The sequence below is a fragment of the Anabrus simplex genome, chromosome 1 (assembly GCF_040414725.1).
Source record: "Anabrus simplex isolate iqAnaSimp1 chromosome 1, ASM4041472v1, whole genome shotgun sequence".
Classification (NCBI taxonomy): domain Eukaryota; kingdom Metazoa; phylum Arthropoda; class Insecta; order Orthoptera; family Tettigoniidae; genus Anabrus; species Anabrus simplex.
In genome coordinates this window covers 1,713,315,108-1,713,336,575 of record NC_090265.1, presented here as the reverse complement: position 1 = coordinate 1,713,336,575, position 21,468 = coordinate 1,713,315,108, and the positions used below count along the sequence as shown (strand labels likewise).

General features: G+C 39.9%; 1 protein-coding gene across 2 annotated transcripts in view; it reads right to left on the bottom strand.

Moving 5' to 3' along the window:
- The window catches only part of MFS3 (major facilitator superfamily transporter 3), a 353,439-nt gene that overhangs the window by 60,313 nt on the left and 271,658 nt on the right, over positions 1-21,468 (bottom strand). For both annotated transcript variants that reach the window (XM_067138452.2, XM_067138451.2), the window contains exon 7: positions 16,798-16,930. In XM_067138452.2, the coding sequence (XP_066994553.2) occupies positions 16,798-16,930 (133 nt within the window). The remainder of the gene's footprint in view (positions 1-16,797; positions 16,931-21,468) is intronic.

Below are 21,468 nucleotides of genomic sequence, written 5' to 3'. Positions count from 1 at the left end.
GTATAGTGCACACACAAACGTCCAACATTAGTAGGTGGAAGCCAATCAACCCTGTGAATGTTGTGAAGTTGCTGCGCGAAAAGGTACGCCGACTGGATAGTGAGGATGTAAGTGGAGTGGAGGATGGACCATTTGCATGCATGCTATATGATATCATAACGCAGAAATACAATGGATCTGTAATGGAAATACATACCGACACATTGGAGAATAATGGTGACTGTGAGGCGGACGGCGTAGAAGAAACAGCACATGAGTATGAGGGTTCCAACCGTACCGACAATCCAGCAAGGGAAGGAACTACACGTGACAGTGTTTTCGCTCCTTCACCCCCAAAACATGTACGAACAAGTGTGATACGCAGTATTGATGAACGAACGAACATTATTATTATTATTATTATAATCGTGGTTACAATTCTTATCAGAAACTAACGAAGCGTTATAGACGCATTATGTCGAAATCAAACTGCAAGGCAATTTTAGATTATGTGACGTGCAAAAGGCAAGACCCAGGTTTGTTCAAGGGAGACAAAACATTAAAATTGAAGGCTTTAAAAGAGTCTGTAAAAGCACAATTTGACAGAGCTAGAGATAATGGATCAGTGGTTCACTACTGGCATATTCAAGCGTGGGCTCTGCAGGCCACTAGAGCAGTTTCTCTGGACAATTTTAAAGCTTCGTTGCATTTTGTGAGGGCCTTCAAAGACAAATATAATATTTCGTCCAGGCATATCACTATGTTCATGGCTCGGAAAGAGATAGAAGAAGAGCATGTTACTATACAAACAGCAGAAACATTTGTGGCAGACGTGAACATGTTTATTCAAGACAGGAATAAAATGAAGGAATGCATGTGGAATAGTGATCAGAGCCAAATTTTTTATGAACTAACATCTTCTGCAACACTTTCAAACAGAGGGGAAAAATCAACAGTTGGTCTGGTACAGTCTGTGCATAATTCTACGCATAGTTACACAATTGATGTGGCTGTGTCCATGAATGGCAAATTAGCAAACAAGCTTTACATTTGTCTGCAGGAAAAGGATGGAAGGTTTGTTCCGCAGGTTGCAAAGAAACTGACAGCAATGTGTCCACGGAACATCCATGCTGAAGCGAGTAAAAGTAGAAAAATGACTAAAGCACATACGAAGAGCATCTTTAATTCTGTCCTCGCTGAACATGTTGGTGAGAGAGGTCTATTGCTCTGCGATTCCTGGTCAGGGCACAAAGACTACAGCGTCATTGAAGAATGTTTTCCAAATAAAGATATTACATTAAAGACATTGCCACCAAAGACAACCAAATACTGTCAACCTCCAGATGTATATTTTTTTAGGCAATACAAGCTCTATGTCAGACGTCTTGTTGATTTTGCACATTAGCAAATACACTGACTGACAGAGCAAATGCAACACCAAGAAGGAGTGGTCAGAACTTTATGCCAATTGCAGGGTAGACTGACGTCACCGAGGTATGCTCATGATGTGAAATGCGCCGCTGTGCTGCGCACGTAGCGAACGATAAATGGGACACGGCGTTGGCGAATGGCCCACTTCATACCGTGATTTCTCAGCCGACAGTCATTGTAGAACATGTTGTCGTGTGCCACAGGACACGTGTATAGCTAAGAATGCCAGGCCGCCGTCAACGGAGGCATTTCCAGCAGACAGACGACTTTACGAGGGGTATGGTGATCGGGCTGAGAAGGGCAGGTTGGTCGCTTCGTCAAATCGCAGCCGATACCCATAGGGATGTGTCCACGGTGCAGCGCCTGTGGCGAAGATGGTTGGCGCAGGGACATGTGGCACGTGCGAGGGGTCCAGGCACAGCCCGAGTGACGTCAGCACGCGAGGATCGGCGCATCCGCCGCCAAGCGGTGGCAGCCCCGCACGCCACGTCAACCGCCATTCTTCAGCATGTGCAAGACACCCTGGCTGTTCCAATATCGACCAGAACAATTTCCCGTCGATTGGTTGAAGGAGGCCTGCACTCCCGGCGTCCGCTCAGAAGACTACCATTGACTCCACAGCATAGACGTGCACGCCTGGCATGGTGCCGGGCTAGAGCGACTTGGATGAGGGAATGGCGGAACGTCGTGTTCTCTGATGAGTCACGCTTCTGTTCTGTCAGTGATAGTCACCGCAGACGAGTGTGGCGTCGGCGTGGAGAAAGGTCAAATCCGGCAGTAACTGTGGAGCGCCCTACCGCTAGACAACGCGGCATCATGGTTTGGGGCGCTATTGCGTATGATTCCACGTCACCTCTAGTGCGTATTCAAGGCACGTTAAATACCCACCGCTACGTGCAGCATGTGCTGCGGCCGGTGGCACTCCCGTACCTTCAGGGGCTGCCCAATGCTCTGTTTCAGCAGGATAATGCCCGCCCACACACTGCTCGCATCTCCCAACAGGCTCTACGAGGTGTACAGATGCTTCCGTGGCCAGCGTACTCTCCGGATCTCTCACCAATCGAACACGTGTGGGATCTCATTGGACGCCGTTTGCAAACTCTGCCCAGCCTTGTACAGATGACCAACTGTGGCAAATGGTTGACAGAGAATGGAGAACCATCCCTCAGGACACCATCCGCACTCTTATTGACTCTGTACCTCGACGCGTTTCGGCATGCATCGCCGCTCGTGGTGGTCCTACATCCTACTGAGTCGATGCCGTGCGCATTGTGTAACCTGCATATCGGTGTGAAATAAACATCAATTATTCTTCCGTGCCGACTCTGTTTTTTCCCCAACTTTCATTCCTTTCGAACCACTCCTCCTTGGTGTTGCATTGTCACTGTCAGTCAGTGTAGATACCATGCAGGCCACATTACATGATCGATGCTTCATCATCCGTCTTCACTCAGTCATCTACAACCAACTATCTGCACCGAGATTCAGACGTATGTTAATGCGCATGGCAAAGAGCAGGTTATGATGTGGATGTTCCTGTTGCTTCGTTTGATAATGTGATCACCGTGGCATTTGAGTTTGGACTATTGCAATGCAGGAACATTGTAAATAATGTAGTATGTCTACATGTTGCCCTCGTTAAGTGTGCATACTGTTCCATTCCGCTGTATTTTAATCGCTTCATTGAAACTCCACATTTACACTTCGACGTCGAATAAAGGACAACACAGTTTGTGGGAAAGATGACTACGTCAACACGATACTGCATGTGTTAAGAGTTCTTGTTGCAAGCACGTGTTCAACCCTTTGCCAGATGATACTTCACCACATCTGTTTCTTGTTACTACAAGTATAGTGGTCCGAAGTGCCTGTTTCACGGTAGTTTCTGTTGTGAATTGTGTTTCTACAATGTTTTTACGCCGTAACTTCCAAACATTGATTGTACACTAATGCGGGGTTTAACAGATAAATGCCCTTGATGGGTAGTAGAACAGACATATCCTTGTATATTAAGTGCACTTCCAGTCGGTTTTAGCCGTTCGAGCTGGGGTACTTCCCTCGTAAGTAATCATGGGAAATATAAATGGGGGTAGACTATTAGTTCACCTGTAAAAGTGGACTTCAACGAATGGTAGCTGGGGCATTATTATTATTATTATTATTATTATTATTATTATTATTATTATTATTATTATTATTATTATTATTATTATTATTATTATAGACTCAAATGCAATGAAAGATATTGTGGATACACTATTCCCAGATCATCCTGAGAGGTCTGCTGATGATGATGACTTCATAGATGATGTGCCACTTTTTACACGAGAAGAATTGACAAGAGCGATTAGGTCCCTTAGAAATAAAAAGGCCCCAGGACCAGATAGTATTCCAACAGAGATATTAAAGCTGATAGCAGATTTCTGTCCACAACTACTGCTGAAAATGTACAATAGCTGCCTGCTATCGGGGGTGTTCAGTGTTCGCTGGAAAACAGCTCGGCTAGTTTTAATAAGCAAAGGAAAACTGGTGGCTATAGGCCTTTATGTATGCTGGATACTGCTAGTAAAGGATTAGAGAAACTTTTGCAGCCAAGAGTACTTTCAGCAGTTCAACTAGCTGGGGACCTCTCTGATCGTCAACATGGTTTTCGAGGAGGGCATTTGACAATCGATGCAGTATGGGAAGTGTTGAATACAGCTAAAAGGGTACAAATGGGTAATCATCACTTTCAAAAAGTGACACTCCTTGTGACCCTTGATGTTAAGAACGCTTTCAACTCGATCAGTTGGAATGATATATTGGAAGTGCTTCAAAATACTTTCAAACTACCAGAGTATCTCATGCGCATAATGAGAAATTATTTCAAAGATCGTACTCTAGTATATCACATAGAAGATGGGCAGAGAGTGAAACAGCTCACAGCTGGTGCAGCACAAGGGTCCATCCTTGGCCCAAATCTGTGGAACATAGTGTATGATGGATTGTTGAGGTTAGAGATGCCGGAAGACACAATGCTAGTGGGCTATGCTGATGATATAGCTGTTTTGATAGTTGCTCGAAATTTGGAGTTGGCACAGTTTAAGCTAAATCAAGTAATGCGACGGGTGAAAGATTGGATGGCGAATCACAGATTACAGCTTGCAGATCATAAAACAACTCTCTGCCCATCTTCTGTGTGATATACTAGAGTACGATCTTTGAAATAATTTCTCATTATGCGCATGAGATACTCCGGTAGTTTGAAAGTATTTTGAAGCACTTCCAATATATCATTCCAACTGATCAAGTTCTTTCTTGACAAGGAAAAGGATCACGACTGTCATTCCAATGTATATTGGACAAACAGAAATCGAAACATCTAGAAGTATAAAGTATCTCAGAGTGACACTTGATACCAAACTTACTTCTTGGGATCATATCAAACGGGTGACAGATAAGGCGGTGAAAACAACGATTGCACTGAGTAGATTAATGAGCAACATTAAAGGTCCGAAGTCTAGCAAACGACAACTTCTGATGTCGATAGTTCACTCGACACTTCTATATAGTGCCGAAGTCTGGGCTGAATCTCTGAAGTTTTAAAAATACCGGCGAAGGATGGCTGCGGTACAGCGGAGATCAGCTTTGCGTATTACAAGTGCATATCGCACAGTATCCGAACCTGCGGTCCTTACGATAGCAGCGGTAGCACCGATTGATTTACTTGCCTTAGAGAGACAGGAAGTCTGACGAACTCAAGAAAGAAGCGCGCTAAGAAGCTAGCTTATAGGCAACGAGTGGAGCAGTGGCAGCAAAGATGGGAGGAAGATCCTCGAGGAAAATAGACTAAGCGGCTGATACCATGCCTAGCTGATTGGGTTGCCCGAGCTCATGGCGAGGTTAACTTTTATATTACGCAACTATTGACGGGTCACGGATACTTCCGGAAATTTCTACATAGAGTAGGTAGAGCGAGCGACTTGGTGTGTATCTATTGCAATGATATAGACGATGTATTTCACACATTTTTTGTATGCTGTCATTGGTCAACTCAGAGAAGATGTTTATATACTGAGCAAGTGGAGTTGACGCCAGAAACTATTGTGCAGGCGATGCTACCAAACCAAGAATCTTGGGATCAGATAGCAGTATATGTAGAAGGCATCCTGCATCAGAAAAAGAAAGATATGAATGCTCATGAACGGCAGTAAGGAGAAATAAGGAAGAAGAAACCTAAGAAATTAGCACGACACCACCCTGAAGTAATGCGAGAGCGGTTCTGGGGTGGAGATATACGTCATGGGAAAAGGGTGTGTGGGTTTTAGTGAGTAGGAATCTCACACGCTTGTGGAGTGTGGACCCTCACAAGTGTCTAATGAAAGATTTCCCACACTTAACTCGTAAAAAAAAAATTATTATTATTATTATTATTATTATTATTATTATTATTATTATTATTATTATTATTATTATTATTATTATTATTATTATTATTATTATTATTATTATTATTATTATCCTCCTCTGCAAACCATGTGACCTTGCCGCGGTGGGGAGGATTGCGTGTCCCAATGATGCAGATAGCCGAGCCGCAGGTGCAACCATATCGGATGGGTATCTGTTGAGAGACCAGACTAACGAATGGTTCATCGAAAGGGGGGTAGCAACCTTTCGGTAGTTGCAAGGGCAGCAGTCTAGATGATTGACTGATACAGCCTTGTAATAATACTCAACATGGCTTAGCAGTGTTGATACTGCTACATGGCTGAAAGCAACGAGAAACTACAGCCGTAACCACCTCCCGAGGACATGCAGCTCTCTCTGTATGAATGATGTACTGATGATGGCTTCCTCCCGGGTAAAATATTCCGGAGGTAAACTAGTCCCCCATTCGGATCTCCGGGTGGGGACTACACGAGAGGGGGCGATCATCAGGAAGATGGATACTGACATTCTGCGAGTCGGAGCATGGAATGTTAGAAGTTTGAATCGTTGTGGTAGGTTAGAGAATCTGAAAGTGGAGATGGATAGGCTAAAGTTAGATGTAGTTGGTATAAGTGAAGTACGTTGGCAGGAAGAACAGGATTTTTGGTCAGGCGACTACCGAATTATTAACACAAAATCAAACAGGGGAAATGCAGGAGTTAGCTTAATAATGAATAAGAAAATAGGGCAGCGGGTAAGCTACTAAGACCAGCATAGTGAAAGAATTATTGTCGTCAAGATAGACACCAAACCAATGCCCACCACAATTGTGCAGGTTTATATGCCTACTAGTTCAGCGGATGATGAAGAAATCGAAAGAATATATGAAGAGATAGAAGATTTAATACAATATGTAAAAGTTGATGAAAATCTAATTGTGATGGGAGACTGGAATGCAGTGGTAGGCCAAGGAAGAGAAGGTAATACAGTAAGAGAATTTGGATTGGGACAAAGGAACGAAAGAGGAAGTCGGCTGGTTGAATTCTGCACTGATCATAATTTAGTCCTTGCCAATACTTGGTTCAAACACCACAAACGACGGCTGTATACGTGGACGAGACCTGGAGACACTGGGAGGTATCAAATAGACTTCATTATGATTAGGCAGATATTCAGAAACCAGGTGTTAGATTGCAAAACTTTCCCAGGAGCAGACGTGGACTCTGACCACAACTTGTTGGTCATGAAATGCCATCTGAAGTTGAAGAAATTGAAGAAAGGAAAGAATGCAAAAAGATGGGATCTAGACAAGTTGAAAGAAAAGAGTGTGAGGGATTGTTTCAAAGAACATGTTGCAAAAGGACTAAATGAAAAGGCTGAAGGAAACACTATAGAGGAAGAGTGGAGAGTCATGAAAAATGAAGTCAGTAGGGCTGCTGAAGAAATGTTAGGAAGGAAGAAAAGATCAACTAAGAATCAGTGGTTAACTCAGGAGATACTAGACCTGATTGATGAACGACGAAAATACAAGAATGCTAGAAATGAAGAGGGCAGAAAAGAATACAGGTGAATAAAGAATCAAGTGGATAGAAAGTGCAAGGTAGCTAAGGAAGAATGGCTGAAGGAGAAGTGCAAGGATGTCGAAGGCTGTATGGTCCTGGGAAAGGTAGATGTTGCATACAGGAAAATCAAGGAAACCTTTGGAGAAAGGAAATCTAGGTGTATGAATATTAAGAGCTCAGATGGAAAGCCACTTCTAGGGAAAGAAGACAAAGCCAAAAGATGGCAGGAGCATATCCAACAGTTGTATCAAGGTAAAGATGTAGATAATTTGGTTCTGGAACATGAAGAGGCTGTTGATGCTGATGAAATGGGAGACCCAATTCTGAGGTCAGAGTTTTACAGAGCTGTGAGTGACCTAAATAGGAACAAGGCCCCTGGAATTGATGACATTCCCTCTGAATTACTGACTGCCTTAGGAGAAACCAGCATGGCAAGGTTATTTCATTTAGTGTGCAAGATATATGAGACAGGAGAAGTCCCATCTGATTTTCGGCGGAATGTTGTTATACCTATTCCCAAGAAAGCCGGTGCTGACAGGTGTGAAAATTACCGCACCATTAGTTTAGTATCTCATGCCTGCAAAATTTTAACACGTATTATATACAGAAGAATGGAAAAACAAGTTGAAGCAGAGTTGGGAGAAGATCAATTTGGCTTCAGAAGGAATGTAGGAACACGTGAAGCAATCCTGACCTTATGTCTGATCTTAGAGGATCGAATCAAGAAGGACAAGCCCACGTACTTGGCATTCGTAGATCTAGAAAAGGCATTCGATAATGTTGATTGGACCAAGCTATTTATGATTCTGAAGATGATAGGGATCAGATACCAAGACCGAAGAATTATCTACAATCTGTATAAAAATCAGTCTGCAGTGAAAAGAATCGAGGGCTTTGAAAAAGAAACAGCAATCCAGAAAGGAGTGAGGCAAGGCTGCAGTTTGTCCCCTCTCCTTTTCAATGTTTACATAGAACAGGCAGTAAAGGAAATCAAAGAGAAATTTGGAAAGGGAATCACAGTCCAAGGAGAGGAAATCAAAACCTTGAGATTTGCCGATGATATTGTTATTGTATCTGAGACTGCAGAAGATCTCGAGAAGTTGCTGAATGGTATGGATGAAGTCTTGGGTAAGGAGTACAAGATGAAAATAAACAAGTCCAAAACAAAAGTAATGGAGTGCAGTCGAACGAAGGCAGGTGATGCAGGAAATATTAAATTAGGAAATGAAGTCTTAAAGGAAGTAGATGAATATTGTTACTTGGGTAGTAAAATAACTAACGATGGCAGAAGTAAGGAGGACATAAAATGCAGACTAGCACAAGCAAGGAAGAGCTTTCTTAAGAAAAGAAATTTGCTCACTTCAAACATTGATATCGGAATTAGAAAGATGTTTTTGAAGACTTTCGTGTGGAGCGTGGCATTGCATGGAAGTGAAACATGGACAATAACTAGCTCAGAAAGAAAGAGAATAGAAGCTTTTGAAATGTGGTGTTACAGAAGAATGCTGAAGGTGAGATGGATAGATCGAATCACGAATGAAGAGATACTGAATCGAATTGGTGAGAGATCGATTTGGCTAAATTTGATGAGAAGAAGAGATAGAATGATAGGACACATCTTAAGACACCCAGGACTTGTTCATCTGGTTTTTGAAGGAAGTGTAGGTGGTAAGAACGGTAGGGGTAGACCAAGGTATGAATATGACAAGCAGATTAGAACAGATGTAGGATGCAATAGTTACGTAGAAATGAAAAGGTCAGCACAGGATAGGGTGGCATGGAGGGCTGCATCAAACCAGTCTATGGACTGATGACTCAACACATTATTATTATTATTATTATTATTATTATTATTATTATTATTATTATTATTATTATTATTATTATTATTATTATATAAATACTGAATCTCTGTGCTAATTCCAATACTATCACACACTTGACCATGAACTTCAACTTCAGTGTTTTCCCCCTGTGGGTGGGGGCTGTAGAATAACACCCACGGTATACCCTGCCTGTCATAAGAGTCGACTAAAAGGGGCCTCAGGAGCTCTGAACTTTGGAGCGTGGGTTGGCGACCACGGGGTCCTCAGCTGAGTCCTGACATTGCTTCCACCTACTTGTGCCAGGCTCCTCACTTTCATCTATCCTATCCGACCTCACTTGGTCAACTCTTGTTCTTTTCTGACCCCGACGCTATTAGGTTTGCGAGGGCTAGGGAGTCTTTCATTTTCATGCCTTTTGCGGCCCTTGTCTTACTTTGGCCGATACCTTCATTTTTCGAAGTGTCGGACCCCTTCCATTTTTTCCCTCTGATTAGTGTTATATAGAGGATGGTTGCCTAGTTGTACTTCCTCTTAAAACAATAATCACCACCACCACCACTCAACTTCAGTGTTGTTCTGTTCCACCCAACATCAAACAAGGTAACATAATATGAGCAACAACAGGCTCACTAAGAGGAGTCTGCGACATTCCACACAGTTCCATAAACGCTTGCTGCTTCCAACGCAACGTTCATAAGATCACACAATCTCTGTCCCTCTTAAACATTCATTAACAATGTAAATCAGCTGTGGATTGCACCAATAACTGTGCTGATTGTAATGATATAGCTGCATTGACTACTACTTCCTCTAAAACAATGATACTTTGTCATTATATGAATGTTTCATCTAAACAGTGTTATGTGGCTGAAGATGTTGATAATATTCAAAACATGTACCACTTTTAACCAATAAGTTGCCTTAAGCAATTTAGTGTAAATATGTATTATAAGCTTGTAATTTCCCAACTGTTCAATAGAATAATGTAAATATTACTGTATAGTTGCCCTGTCAAACTGTGATCATCAATCAATGGGTAATTATTGTTATGAACATTGGTGCCAGACACTTTGTACCCTTTCTCCCCAAACTGCTTCCATGTAAATATATATATAATAATAATAATAATAATATTTAATGCAGCCAATGGTCATATAATAATACAGTTATAAAGCCATAGTGGTCAATGTATAGTTTACATAGCATTAACTATTAGAGAATTTTGTCAGCGAGATTTGTCTGCTTTTGCATTTTATCACATGGTATCTATCACATTGGTCGCCACAGAGTTTACACTGGCACAGTTCATTTGGATCATGGTAGGTTTCTCTCTTGCAGATTTTGTAGTGGAAACCATGGACCGCAAAGCGAGTCATGATGTACCTCAGTTCATAGTTAGCCGTTATCCATTCCCTGTTGATCATCGCGTCTGTGGAGAAGAAATCTAGCCATATATCTTCCCTTTTGTCCTGAAGTTCCTTTAATAGGCTCTGGTATGCTACTGACGTGGGCAATGATAATTCAAGCCTTAGATCTTCCTAAGATTTTCTAATAGAGTAGCGCCAATGATTCTTTGGACCACCACTGCTGGACACTGCTAAAATACCCTGTGTTTTTACGCATTGATGCCAACTACTGTGTCTGTAAATAAGTTAATATAACCCCTTTAAAGTCTGTTTATTAATGAACATTATTTTCTCATTGAATACTGTTTCTTAATGAAATTTTAGTAACAGTTACCAACATTTCTGATAATATAACGTCAATACTTCATATGGACCACTGCTGCTGCACACTGTCAAATACCCTGTGGTCTTACATATCAGTGCAACTCACTTATCTTTCCTTTAAACGGCCCCATGTTAATATGTTAAGTCATCCTTTGTAGGACATACCCAAACATCTTGACACTGTTATCCTTCATAACATAATTTACAGCCAACGGCTGATATATTGTTATCTATATCATCATTGAACATTGTTTTTCTCTTGACTTTCCTACTGTAATATGTCAATTTTATATATTAGTATTTACAATTTAATTACAAATCTGGTACCTGATTTATGCCTTGAGGTACTAGTATGACTGATGATGCCCTCAAAGAAGGGCGAAACATGTCTCATATGGAAATGTTTAAAATTTCTAATGTATTGAATAGGTGACGTAATAAACTATTAAGCATACTACATATAGTATCTTCAATACGGATCAATAATTATATTTATCACTTGGTGATCACCTTTTGAAAATATGCTTTAGAGTGGTGAAATTGACGCTCTTCACTTCACTGCCACACAGCAACAACAATCCCATCTGGATACCTGTCAAATGAACACTACACATTGAAAAGAGCACCACCTGATCACTCCCATATCCTATCTGTGCATGCCCAATCTCTTGTGAGAGTCTGGACTGTGTTGCCAGTACTTTATTCACAGCCCTCATAGATATTGTCAATGAGACTGTGCTTTCACCAAGTGAAGGGCCTTGTTTTATATAGTATTTGTTGCAGTGTTCTGTTCAGAACTACAGTATGTTATGTGGCACATGAATACTTCAGCTGTGGCCAAAAGGATTGCTTGTTTTATCCCGCATGAAATCGTTTTGTTTTGATTTGTTATGCCCAAATATGGAGCACATTTGAACTTTTTTGTTTTCTCTTCTTCTCTTCCCAATATCTCTTCATCCTCTCACTGTGTTCCTGTTTACATTGTTTAGTCCAATCCTGAAATAATTTATTATCCTTAATGGAATAAATACTACATGAAACATGTATTTATTTGGCTTAGCAACTTGTAACTTGATATAGATATTCCTGCCAGCTTTGTAAGCAAGTGTCAATTGGTTGTTCCCAGCAACTCAGAAGATGCCATGCTCTGCGTGACTGTTGGCTTCATAGCTCAGAAAGTGCAATCTGCTAGAAATACTTGAATAGAGTTTCAGTATTAAATGAAACACAAACACTTGTAGTACGATAGAACTATTGAGTTCCAGAACTGATGAAAACATTCAACTAAAATCTTCTCCAATTCTTTGTGTTCCCTCCGCTACATCCTCCCAACTGATTGAATTACATGTTTTCTTTATTATTGTTCTTAATGTTAATAATTGAATGCCTAATGAATCAGTGGGCTGTTTCAAATTAAGAACTGTATTTTCATCATGCTTTCTTAAGATTTCTAATTTATCCAACAACTCAGAGAATTGAGTACACCGAGGATGAACTAAGGGTGTGTGTGTGTGTGTGTGTGTGTGTGTGTGTGTGTGCGTGCGTGCGCGTGTGTGTGCGCGTGTGTGTGCGCGCGCGTGTGTGTGTTTTTTTTTTTTAATGAATTTAAAATATCCCATGTGGGATTTGAGTACAATATTTGGGGTGATTTTTAAAGATGTGCAGGGACCTGCAGGATAGTGTAGTGTGACTCCTACTATCAAGTTCAATGACAAATGCATATCACTGATGGAATGGATCTGTTAGGTGAACCATGTGCATCTGGGTTTCTTTCTTCTCAAATTATACAGTGTGTTTACCAATCAAGACAGAGTCAAATAGGCCAAGGTCACCGTTTCACTTTACAAAGGAAAATTTAATGTATCCTCCTATTCAATATGTAAGATAATTTCGTCATTAGATGGAGTAATAAAATTCAAACATGTTTGGACTTGTTTGAGCCATCTTCAATGAAATAAGGGGGTTAAAGTTATTAACATAATAAGAGCTAAAAATATGTTAAAAACATAATGAAGGAACAAATGAAAAACAAAAGAGACATGATGGAAATAAAAAACAATACAACATTTACATCATTAGATGGAGCAATAAACAACTCACTGAGACAACTTCAGTGAAAAAAAAGGTTAACATGTTACATAAATAAATCTAAAAAGTGTGTTAAACCTAAGAAGAAAATGAAGAAAGCCAAATGATACAAGATGGAAATGAACAATAAGTGCTTATAGTGAGTTTGCGGACCTCTTAGTCTAAACATTTTTGCAGTGTGATATAATTAAAAAACAGGACGAAATCACTGTGTTAAAAATTCAGAACTGACAGTCTGTCTTTGTAGAGTCACCATCACCATGAATGGCTAGGAGGGCAGTGAAAATACTTGAGAATCCAAGTTTGAGAGGAGACAACATGCCCGGAGTAATGTATGTGACACGTGATGGAAAAAACGCCAATGAATTTCAAATTTTTATAATAGCAGCACTCAATTTCTTCTCAATTTAGCAGTCTCGTTCTCGATGATTGTTTCCAATGTTGGCTAGGTGTGTTTGTCTTATTTTAAATGGTCAGGAGGGCAGTGAAAAAGCTGAAAAGCTGTGTTACAGAAGATAATAGGTGCATGGTAAACTGTATGTGACCATAGTGGAAACCATCATTGAAGTTCCAATCTATAATGGAAAAAATGAGTTTGTGTGAGAAACTTGGGCTGATAAGTAAAACGTGAAAACTGAGTGTGAAGAAACTTTTAAACTTACGGTACTTAATAGGTGATTGTCCTCTCGAAACAGCCTTTTCAAAGTTAACAGTCCCGTTCTTACTATCGTGTCTATTGTTGGCTCAGCTGAGAGGGGTTCATAAACTGATCTAAATCAATGTGGAAGCTCTCGAGAACATTGAGCAAGGTGCTTTTTTGCTCAAAATGCAAGATCTTAAGATCTTCATCTATCGATGTGTATTCATGGCTGCATTCTTTATGATGTTCACCCATAGCTGAAAAATGATTATATTTGAGAGCATTGCGATGTTCGGTGTACCTTATGACAAAATTGTGGCCTCTTTGACCTACATAGCTGGAATTGGTATTCTAATTTGTAAACTCTAGAGTTTAAATATCTATTATTAATGTTGTTATTGTTATTGTTGACAGTGTGTGGATTGAAAATTAGTTTGGAGTTGGTGTGAGAGATTCTAAATGCTATTTTAATGTTGTGTTTTTTAAAGATATTAGAAATTTGGTAAATGCTACTATTATTGAAAGTGAAAGTGGAAAACTTATCTTTAGGAGCGGAATCTTTTTCTAGGGTAGTCTTGGGTCTGCTCTTATATCTAATGATGATTCTGCTGATGAAGGTTCTACTGAAACCATTGTGTTCTGCAATATTGTAAATAGTGTTAATTTCTTTTTATAATTCTTGCAAGATAAAGGAACAGTACATGCTCCGAGTACCATGCTATTGTAAGCTGCTTTCTTATGTATGTCTGTGTGCATAGAAGTTTGTTGTATGGTACTGATGGTGTGGGTGGGTTTCCTTTATACATTAAAGGATAAAGTGTTGTTGCAGTTGCGCATAATGGTTAAGTCCAGGTAATTGCCGTCGCTAGAGTACATTATGTACACAGTAAGAGCACCTAGGCTTGCCCCACTAATGAATGTCACCCAGTTGTAGCACACTCCAAAGTGTATGATGGACTTGTATGATTTTTAAATCCTGTGTGTATGCTCCTTTTTTGATACAATTAACAGTTTGTCCATTATTTTGGTTCTTATGAGATAAAGTATATGCCAAAACACAGAATGCTCAAAAACCTGCTAGAATTAGGAAGAAAATGCATAGAAGCTAAGTCTAAGGGGACAGGACCAACAGTTTAGACGTTCTACTTCCTTCTGTGGAATGTGATCACTGTACTATGTACATATCACATATCCATTGGATATACACCTCCCTGAAAGGAAAGAAGATTGATCCCATACATCACTCAAACATGCAGTGTGTCTGCAGTATATACAGTCATGAGCACTTGATAAAAACAACGAGAGCTCAGTGAGGCTGAAAGGTGTATGATTGTCGGTGCCCACCGTATTGTTCATTCCATCCATGAGATTCGTGGTAAGTTTCAGAGACAATATTCAACAGATTTTATTTAGCCTATAAATTTAAGTGCTATTAGTGTCCAAGGGCATGTTCCACTCACGTGGTGCACATCTGAATGTGGGATGATGATCATGTAGGGAGAGGGTGAAACCCAGTGTTGACACATAGCCTACTCCTATTGAATAACACTCAAGAGGCTTCCTCAAGGTTAATGTCCCTATCTGAAGGAAAAATTACCATCAACATCATATGAATTCACTCCATATGAACCCTGCAGAGTGGTTTGGAATTGAGTCCGGGCTTTTGGCACACAATCTAGTGATTAGAAATTGTATACCACCCCCTCTCCTGCCCTGCCAGCTAACATTCTAATGGTGCAAATTTTTCCACCAAGGGAATTCTAACCGGCTAACCACGGTGTCAGACCATATGATCATCGCCAACAAGTGGGTTAACAGTGAGTGATGTAGCAGTGAAATGGAAATGCCAGGGAATTATAAAAACCCACTACTTGACCAGGGAAGCAAAAACAGTTCATATAAGGGACTGTTAATGCCTTTGCATATAGTAAAGTCAAATTGGCAAGCTCCATTAGAAACCATGGCCACAGACTTTCAAATGGAAGCAATGCCAGTACTCGTACCATTCGCTAGAAGGTGTTTGTTCTTGAATTCCATGGGCAACTTGCTGCCCACAAACCAAGAATCACCAATTGCAGTGATGCAAACCACTAGAACATCACTACAAGTTGGTAGCAGTCTGACTGATGAGTATGGACCTGGTGAATACCAAGTGAACATTGCTCTCACTTTGAAATTTGGTGGAGGAGACATTATGATGTGATGATGATGATGATGATGATGATGATGATGATGATGATGATGATGATGATGATGATGCTTATGCTTGTTGTTGTTTAAAGGGGCCTAACATCGAAGGTCGTCGGCCCAGACATTATGATGTGGTTTAGTCTTGGTCCATTGAATTTTGAAACCTATCAGGCAATACTGGACAGTTTTGTGCTTTGCACCCTGTGGCAACATTTTCAAAATTACACTGTACCCATTCATAAAGCAAAGGTTTTCTTTTTTTTTTTTTTATGGGAGAGAATGACATGGAATGGCTGGCCCAAAACCTTCATCTAAACCCAACTGAGCGTCTCTGGAATGAATTACAGCTCCTGTTGACAGCCAGACTAGACCACACCAAAATTACTACAGAACTGTTTGCCATGTTGCAAGAAGAATGCAGGCATTTGACAGCACTTAACTCTATGGGTTCTTATCTCAACATGCAAACATTAGTATGGCTTTTGATTTTCTTAAAGATGCAAGTTATAATCATTTACAGCTAACCAGATACAGTGCACATTCATTACAAAGAAAGGGGAGTTAGGGATTGGAATAACTTACCAAGGGAGATGTTCAATAAATTTCCAATCTCATTGAAATCATTTAAGAAAAGGCTAGGAAAACAACAGATAGGGAATCTGCCACCTGGGCGACTGTCCCTTAATACAAATCAAGACAGACAGACAGACAGACAGACAGACAGACAGACAGACAGACAGACAGACAGACAGACAGACAGACAGACAGACAGACAGATAGATAGATAGATAGATAGATAGATAGATAGATAGATAGATAGATAGATAGATAGATAGATAGATAGATAGATAGATTGATTGATTGATTGATTGATTGATTGATTGATTGATTGATTGATTGATTGATTGATTGATTGATTGATTGATTGATTGATGTTTACTTACCAAATCCTGTACATATTTTTCTTGCAACTCCAGTGCTTATTTTCTTTTTGGCTCGTAAACGATCAACAACATTGCTTAGAATCAGGCTGAAGATCCACATGCAGAAGTATGGCAAAGAAGATAAGTAGGCATTCTGAAAATAAACAGTGATACATTATTGTTCTCTTCTGTCAGCCTTGTCCACAGAGTTTCTGGGTCAGGCTGTGGATCATTGACCTGCATAACACCATCATCCTGCTCCAATTTGATGCTTCACAGAGGTTATTATTATGGTGGGCTCACTGTACCCAAAGGGATTTTACACCTAACTCTCAGGTTTCAACAAGGCTGCCCCTAACCTGTTGTTGTTATCATCTGAATTGTGTACTAGAAATTTTAATCAGTTTTGCTGCGGTTTCAAAATTTCAATTGTGTGTAAAGAAAAACACTTCAAGGAATTCCTGCAAGTGTGTGAGGGAATGAGTGTCTCCACCTTTCTGTATAATCTTACCAACCTGTCCCAAGCTAGAACAAAGGGTGAGTGATAGACAAGTAACATCAGTTGGTCCACCTGGCCCGGCTGGTATCACCTTGTACAGACCCCTAATGAGGTTACAGCAGTTTCAGCAGAGGAGACCTTCAGAAAGGTGCAATTGGCAGATGAGGCATTCCATTACTCAATCTGCTGCCTTGTAGATGAAGTAGGAGACTACTAAATGCTACAGAATTTCATCCTCACAGAAACAGCCTCGATTGTGTTAGGCATAGCAGGTAACCCAGGCGGCCTCTCACCGCTGAGTTCCGTGGTTCAAATCCTGGTCACTCCATGTGAGATTTGTGCTCGACAAAGTGGAGGTGGGACAGGTTTTTCTCTGGGTACTCTGGTTTTCCCTGTCATCTTTCATTCCAGCAACACCCTTCAATATCATTTCATTTCATCTGTCAGTCATTAATCATTGCCCCAGAGGAGTGCGACAGGCTTCGGCAGCTGGCACAATTCCTGTCCTCACCGCCAGATGGGGGTTCCATTCATTCCCGGTCAAATGACTGGAAACAGGCTGTGGATTTTTATAGCAGGTCACCAGAAGAGTAAGGGATTGCTTTCAATAATACTAGAATAAAGCCCCGGAAGGAGACTTGTGCTTTCCCACACATGGACTGCTGTACTGAATTGATCATCATAACCAGGGTACTTCAGTTTTTATTTATTTTACAATTTGCTTAATGTTGCACTGACACAGATAGGTCTTATGATGATGATGGCATAGGAGAAGGCCAGGAGTGGGAAGGAAACAACCATGGCCTTAATTAAAGTGGTCTAAATTAAATGCTATCAGACTGAGCCAGTATCGAACTTGCCAAGTTGGGTTCGGAAGGCCAGCGCTCTACCGCCTGAGCTGAGTTACTCAGTCCAGCAATGGTACCTCCTTGCCTCATACAAAGTCTCTTACAACTCTATAGAAGAGTTACAAAAATATACTGGTTCTTTTTTTCTTATAGAAAAAGACAAACCATTAAAGAAAGATTGGAAATAAAATGAAAAAGGAACAAAACAAGGATTGAAAGCATCTAACAAAATCTTTTTAAAAAATAAAAAAAAATATCGGGTCCAATTCCCAAAATAAGTAATCATTCTCATAACTTTCACCAGTATCAATGTATGATCAAAAGTTTGAAAGATAGGTAGAGTGACACAAAGACCAACTGGTGTTACTCATCTATCACTCAGCCTTTGCCCTGGCTTGGGGCAGGCAGACACTGGGCTCTTTCTCATGGAATCACTGTTTCATAATTTGACTAGAAATGATACAAAATTAAATAATCTGATGTTGCTTTGTTCCCTTCAATGAACACTTGCTTGTGGGAATCCATCTTTCAAAAGAATAAAAAAACATACACTGATAATTATGTAACTCTAATTAATAAATCATCATCTTTTTTCAGCTACGGCCACATAGCACTCCCGTGTTCCACCCATCTCAGTCTTGGTCATCCTTGACTGCTCTTCTCTGTTTCTTCATCCTTTTCTGACTTGTATCTAAACCAATTAAGTCTGTTTTTCTCTATTTTATCACTTAAATTTTCTACTTAAATTTCTTTCTGTATTTCCTCATTCCTCACTTTGTCTCTTCTTGTTTTCTGCATTATACTTTATTTTCTGCCACCTGTCCTCCACCAGGTTTCTGTTCTATATGTTGTTATGGGTATGTAATACATTTTATACATTGGCATTTCTTTATCCCATATAGGGTTTCATACATTTTAATATAAACACCCCCTCCAGGTAGAATCCTTTTACTTATGTTAGCACCCAGTCTTGTATTCTGTATTATACCACTTTCCAACTACTTTAAAGTCTCCACCAGATGCTGATCTTTGCCTTCAAGACTTTTTCTCTTGTCTTCACCAATGTCTTGATCTTTTTCACACCGATCTCTTCTTGAATCTCCTTTTCTATCTTCGCCCCATATCACAATATCATCAGCACATAACAGCACACTCATTCATCTTTTTCTGTGTGCTGTTTTTGCTGCTCTCATGATGGGCTGGGGAGACTTGGGAGTAAGGAGACGAGATGCTCGACTATGTCGTATGCAAATCCATTAAAGAAACTATTTAAAATAGTTTATGTTGCGTCCACCTTATCAATACACTTTTAATGATTGAAAATTATTTATTAATTCATACGTGTTTTAGGGAATGCACAGTGTTCCTGAAACATGTATAAATAAATAAATCATTTTCAGTCAACAAAAGTGTATTGACAAGGTGGACCCAACATAAACTATTTTAAAAGATTTCTTTAATAGATTTAGACAAGTCAATACAGGATCAAGTCAAATACATATTATGGTAAAGTTTATCAACACTATGTGGTATGTTTCGAGCTGTCAGTGGTGAGTTGGTGTGGAATGACATAAGTAGAAGAATAAGCTTGAGTGGAGCTTCATAATCTATATATATAAAATAAGAGTTTTGTCTGTACATTGCTCAGAATTTGAAAAGAATGGTATTTCTGTATCGGTCATGTCCTCAGTAACAAGAAAATGCATTTTTTTTACTTTTCCGTAATGTCTGTCTGTCTGTCTGTCTGTCTGTCTGTCTGTCTGTCTGTCTGTCTGTCTGTCTGTCTGTCTGTCTGTCTGTCTGTCTGTCTGTCTGTCTGTCTGTCTGTCTGTCTGTACACGCATCACGAGAAAACGGCTGAAGAGAATTTAATGAAAATCGGAATGTAAAGTCAGGTGATGAACCGCTACAATCTAGGCTATAAATTATTTTAATCACACTGAGTGAAATGGTAGTTTAGGGGAAGGCCTGAAATTTAATTCTCAAAAATTTATGTTATTAGTGGTCGTGTCCTAATGGGAATCGTTAGACAAAGATGGGAAATAAGTCGCTACAATATAGGCTATACACACTGAGAAAAATGGTAGTTTAGGGGAAGGCCTAAAATTTAATTGTCAAATATTTATTTTATTAGTGGTCGTATCTTCACGAAAATTGGTATGCAAAGTCAGGGAATATGTCGCTATAATCTAGGCTATCAATAATGTTATTCACAGTGAGTGAAATGGTAGTTTAGAGGAAGGCCTGAAATGTAATTCTCAAATAAGTTATTTATGTTATTAGTGGTCGTATTCGATAAATACTACATAACTAACATAAATTTAGTTATGTCGTAAGTTAGTAGTAGTTATGTAAGAAGTTATTCAATTTCCGATCACTTATGTCTTATACATTGTTACCGTACCGCATATAATCAGATATATTCATGAATTTGGATTTTTGTTACTAAGTCCATATCAGCGCTGAGTCACGAGAAAATGGGTAAACAGAATTTAGGAAGAATTTAGTGAATACGATCTTCAGGGTTGCCGGCAGTGGGGTTCGAATCCACTATCTCCCGGATGCAAGCTCACAGCTGCGCACCCTTAACCACACGGGCAACTCGCCTGGTCGTACCGACTGTAACAGGCTGCCTGTATATTGGCGGGAAGTAGCTGCGGTGTAAGATAACTTTCTTCTTTAGCATGCCATTCCTCTGGTTCATACATTTCCTGATATATCTGGTACGTAACACACTGGTTCATCATAGTATTCGAGCTATACAATCCCTACTCTGAGCCACTGATTGGAATGAGCAGTGTGCATATTTAATGGAATAATGACAGAGGAGTGTTCACGGCAGTCTGCGACCTGGTTATTCCAGCTCTGGAACTTTGGACTCATAGATTGACACCGTAGTACTGTTCGTTGAAAGTGAGAAAGTGTGCGGTTATTCATTTGATCGAGTATCTTATAACATTGCTTTCAATCGCTACATTCCTACTGACCTTTTTGGTAATGACCTATGCTGAATTCAGTTAGGAAAACCACCAAGTCAGTCTTTCTGCGAATCCCGTAGCGAAGCACGGGTACATCAGCTAGTATAAAGATAAAGTTAGAATTCAAGACGACAGATTGTGGCAAATATTCATTTATAGGATGAGGAGTAAGGGATTGGAATAAATTTTCAAGGGAAATGTTCAATAAATTTCCAAGTTTGTTGAAAATATTTAAGAAAAAACTAGGTAAACCGTTATAAATGAAAGTAAATATAAACAATTCATAGGGAATCTGCCACCTGGGCAACCACCCTAAATGCAGATCATTGATTGATTGATTGATTCATTCATTCATTCATTCACTCAT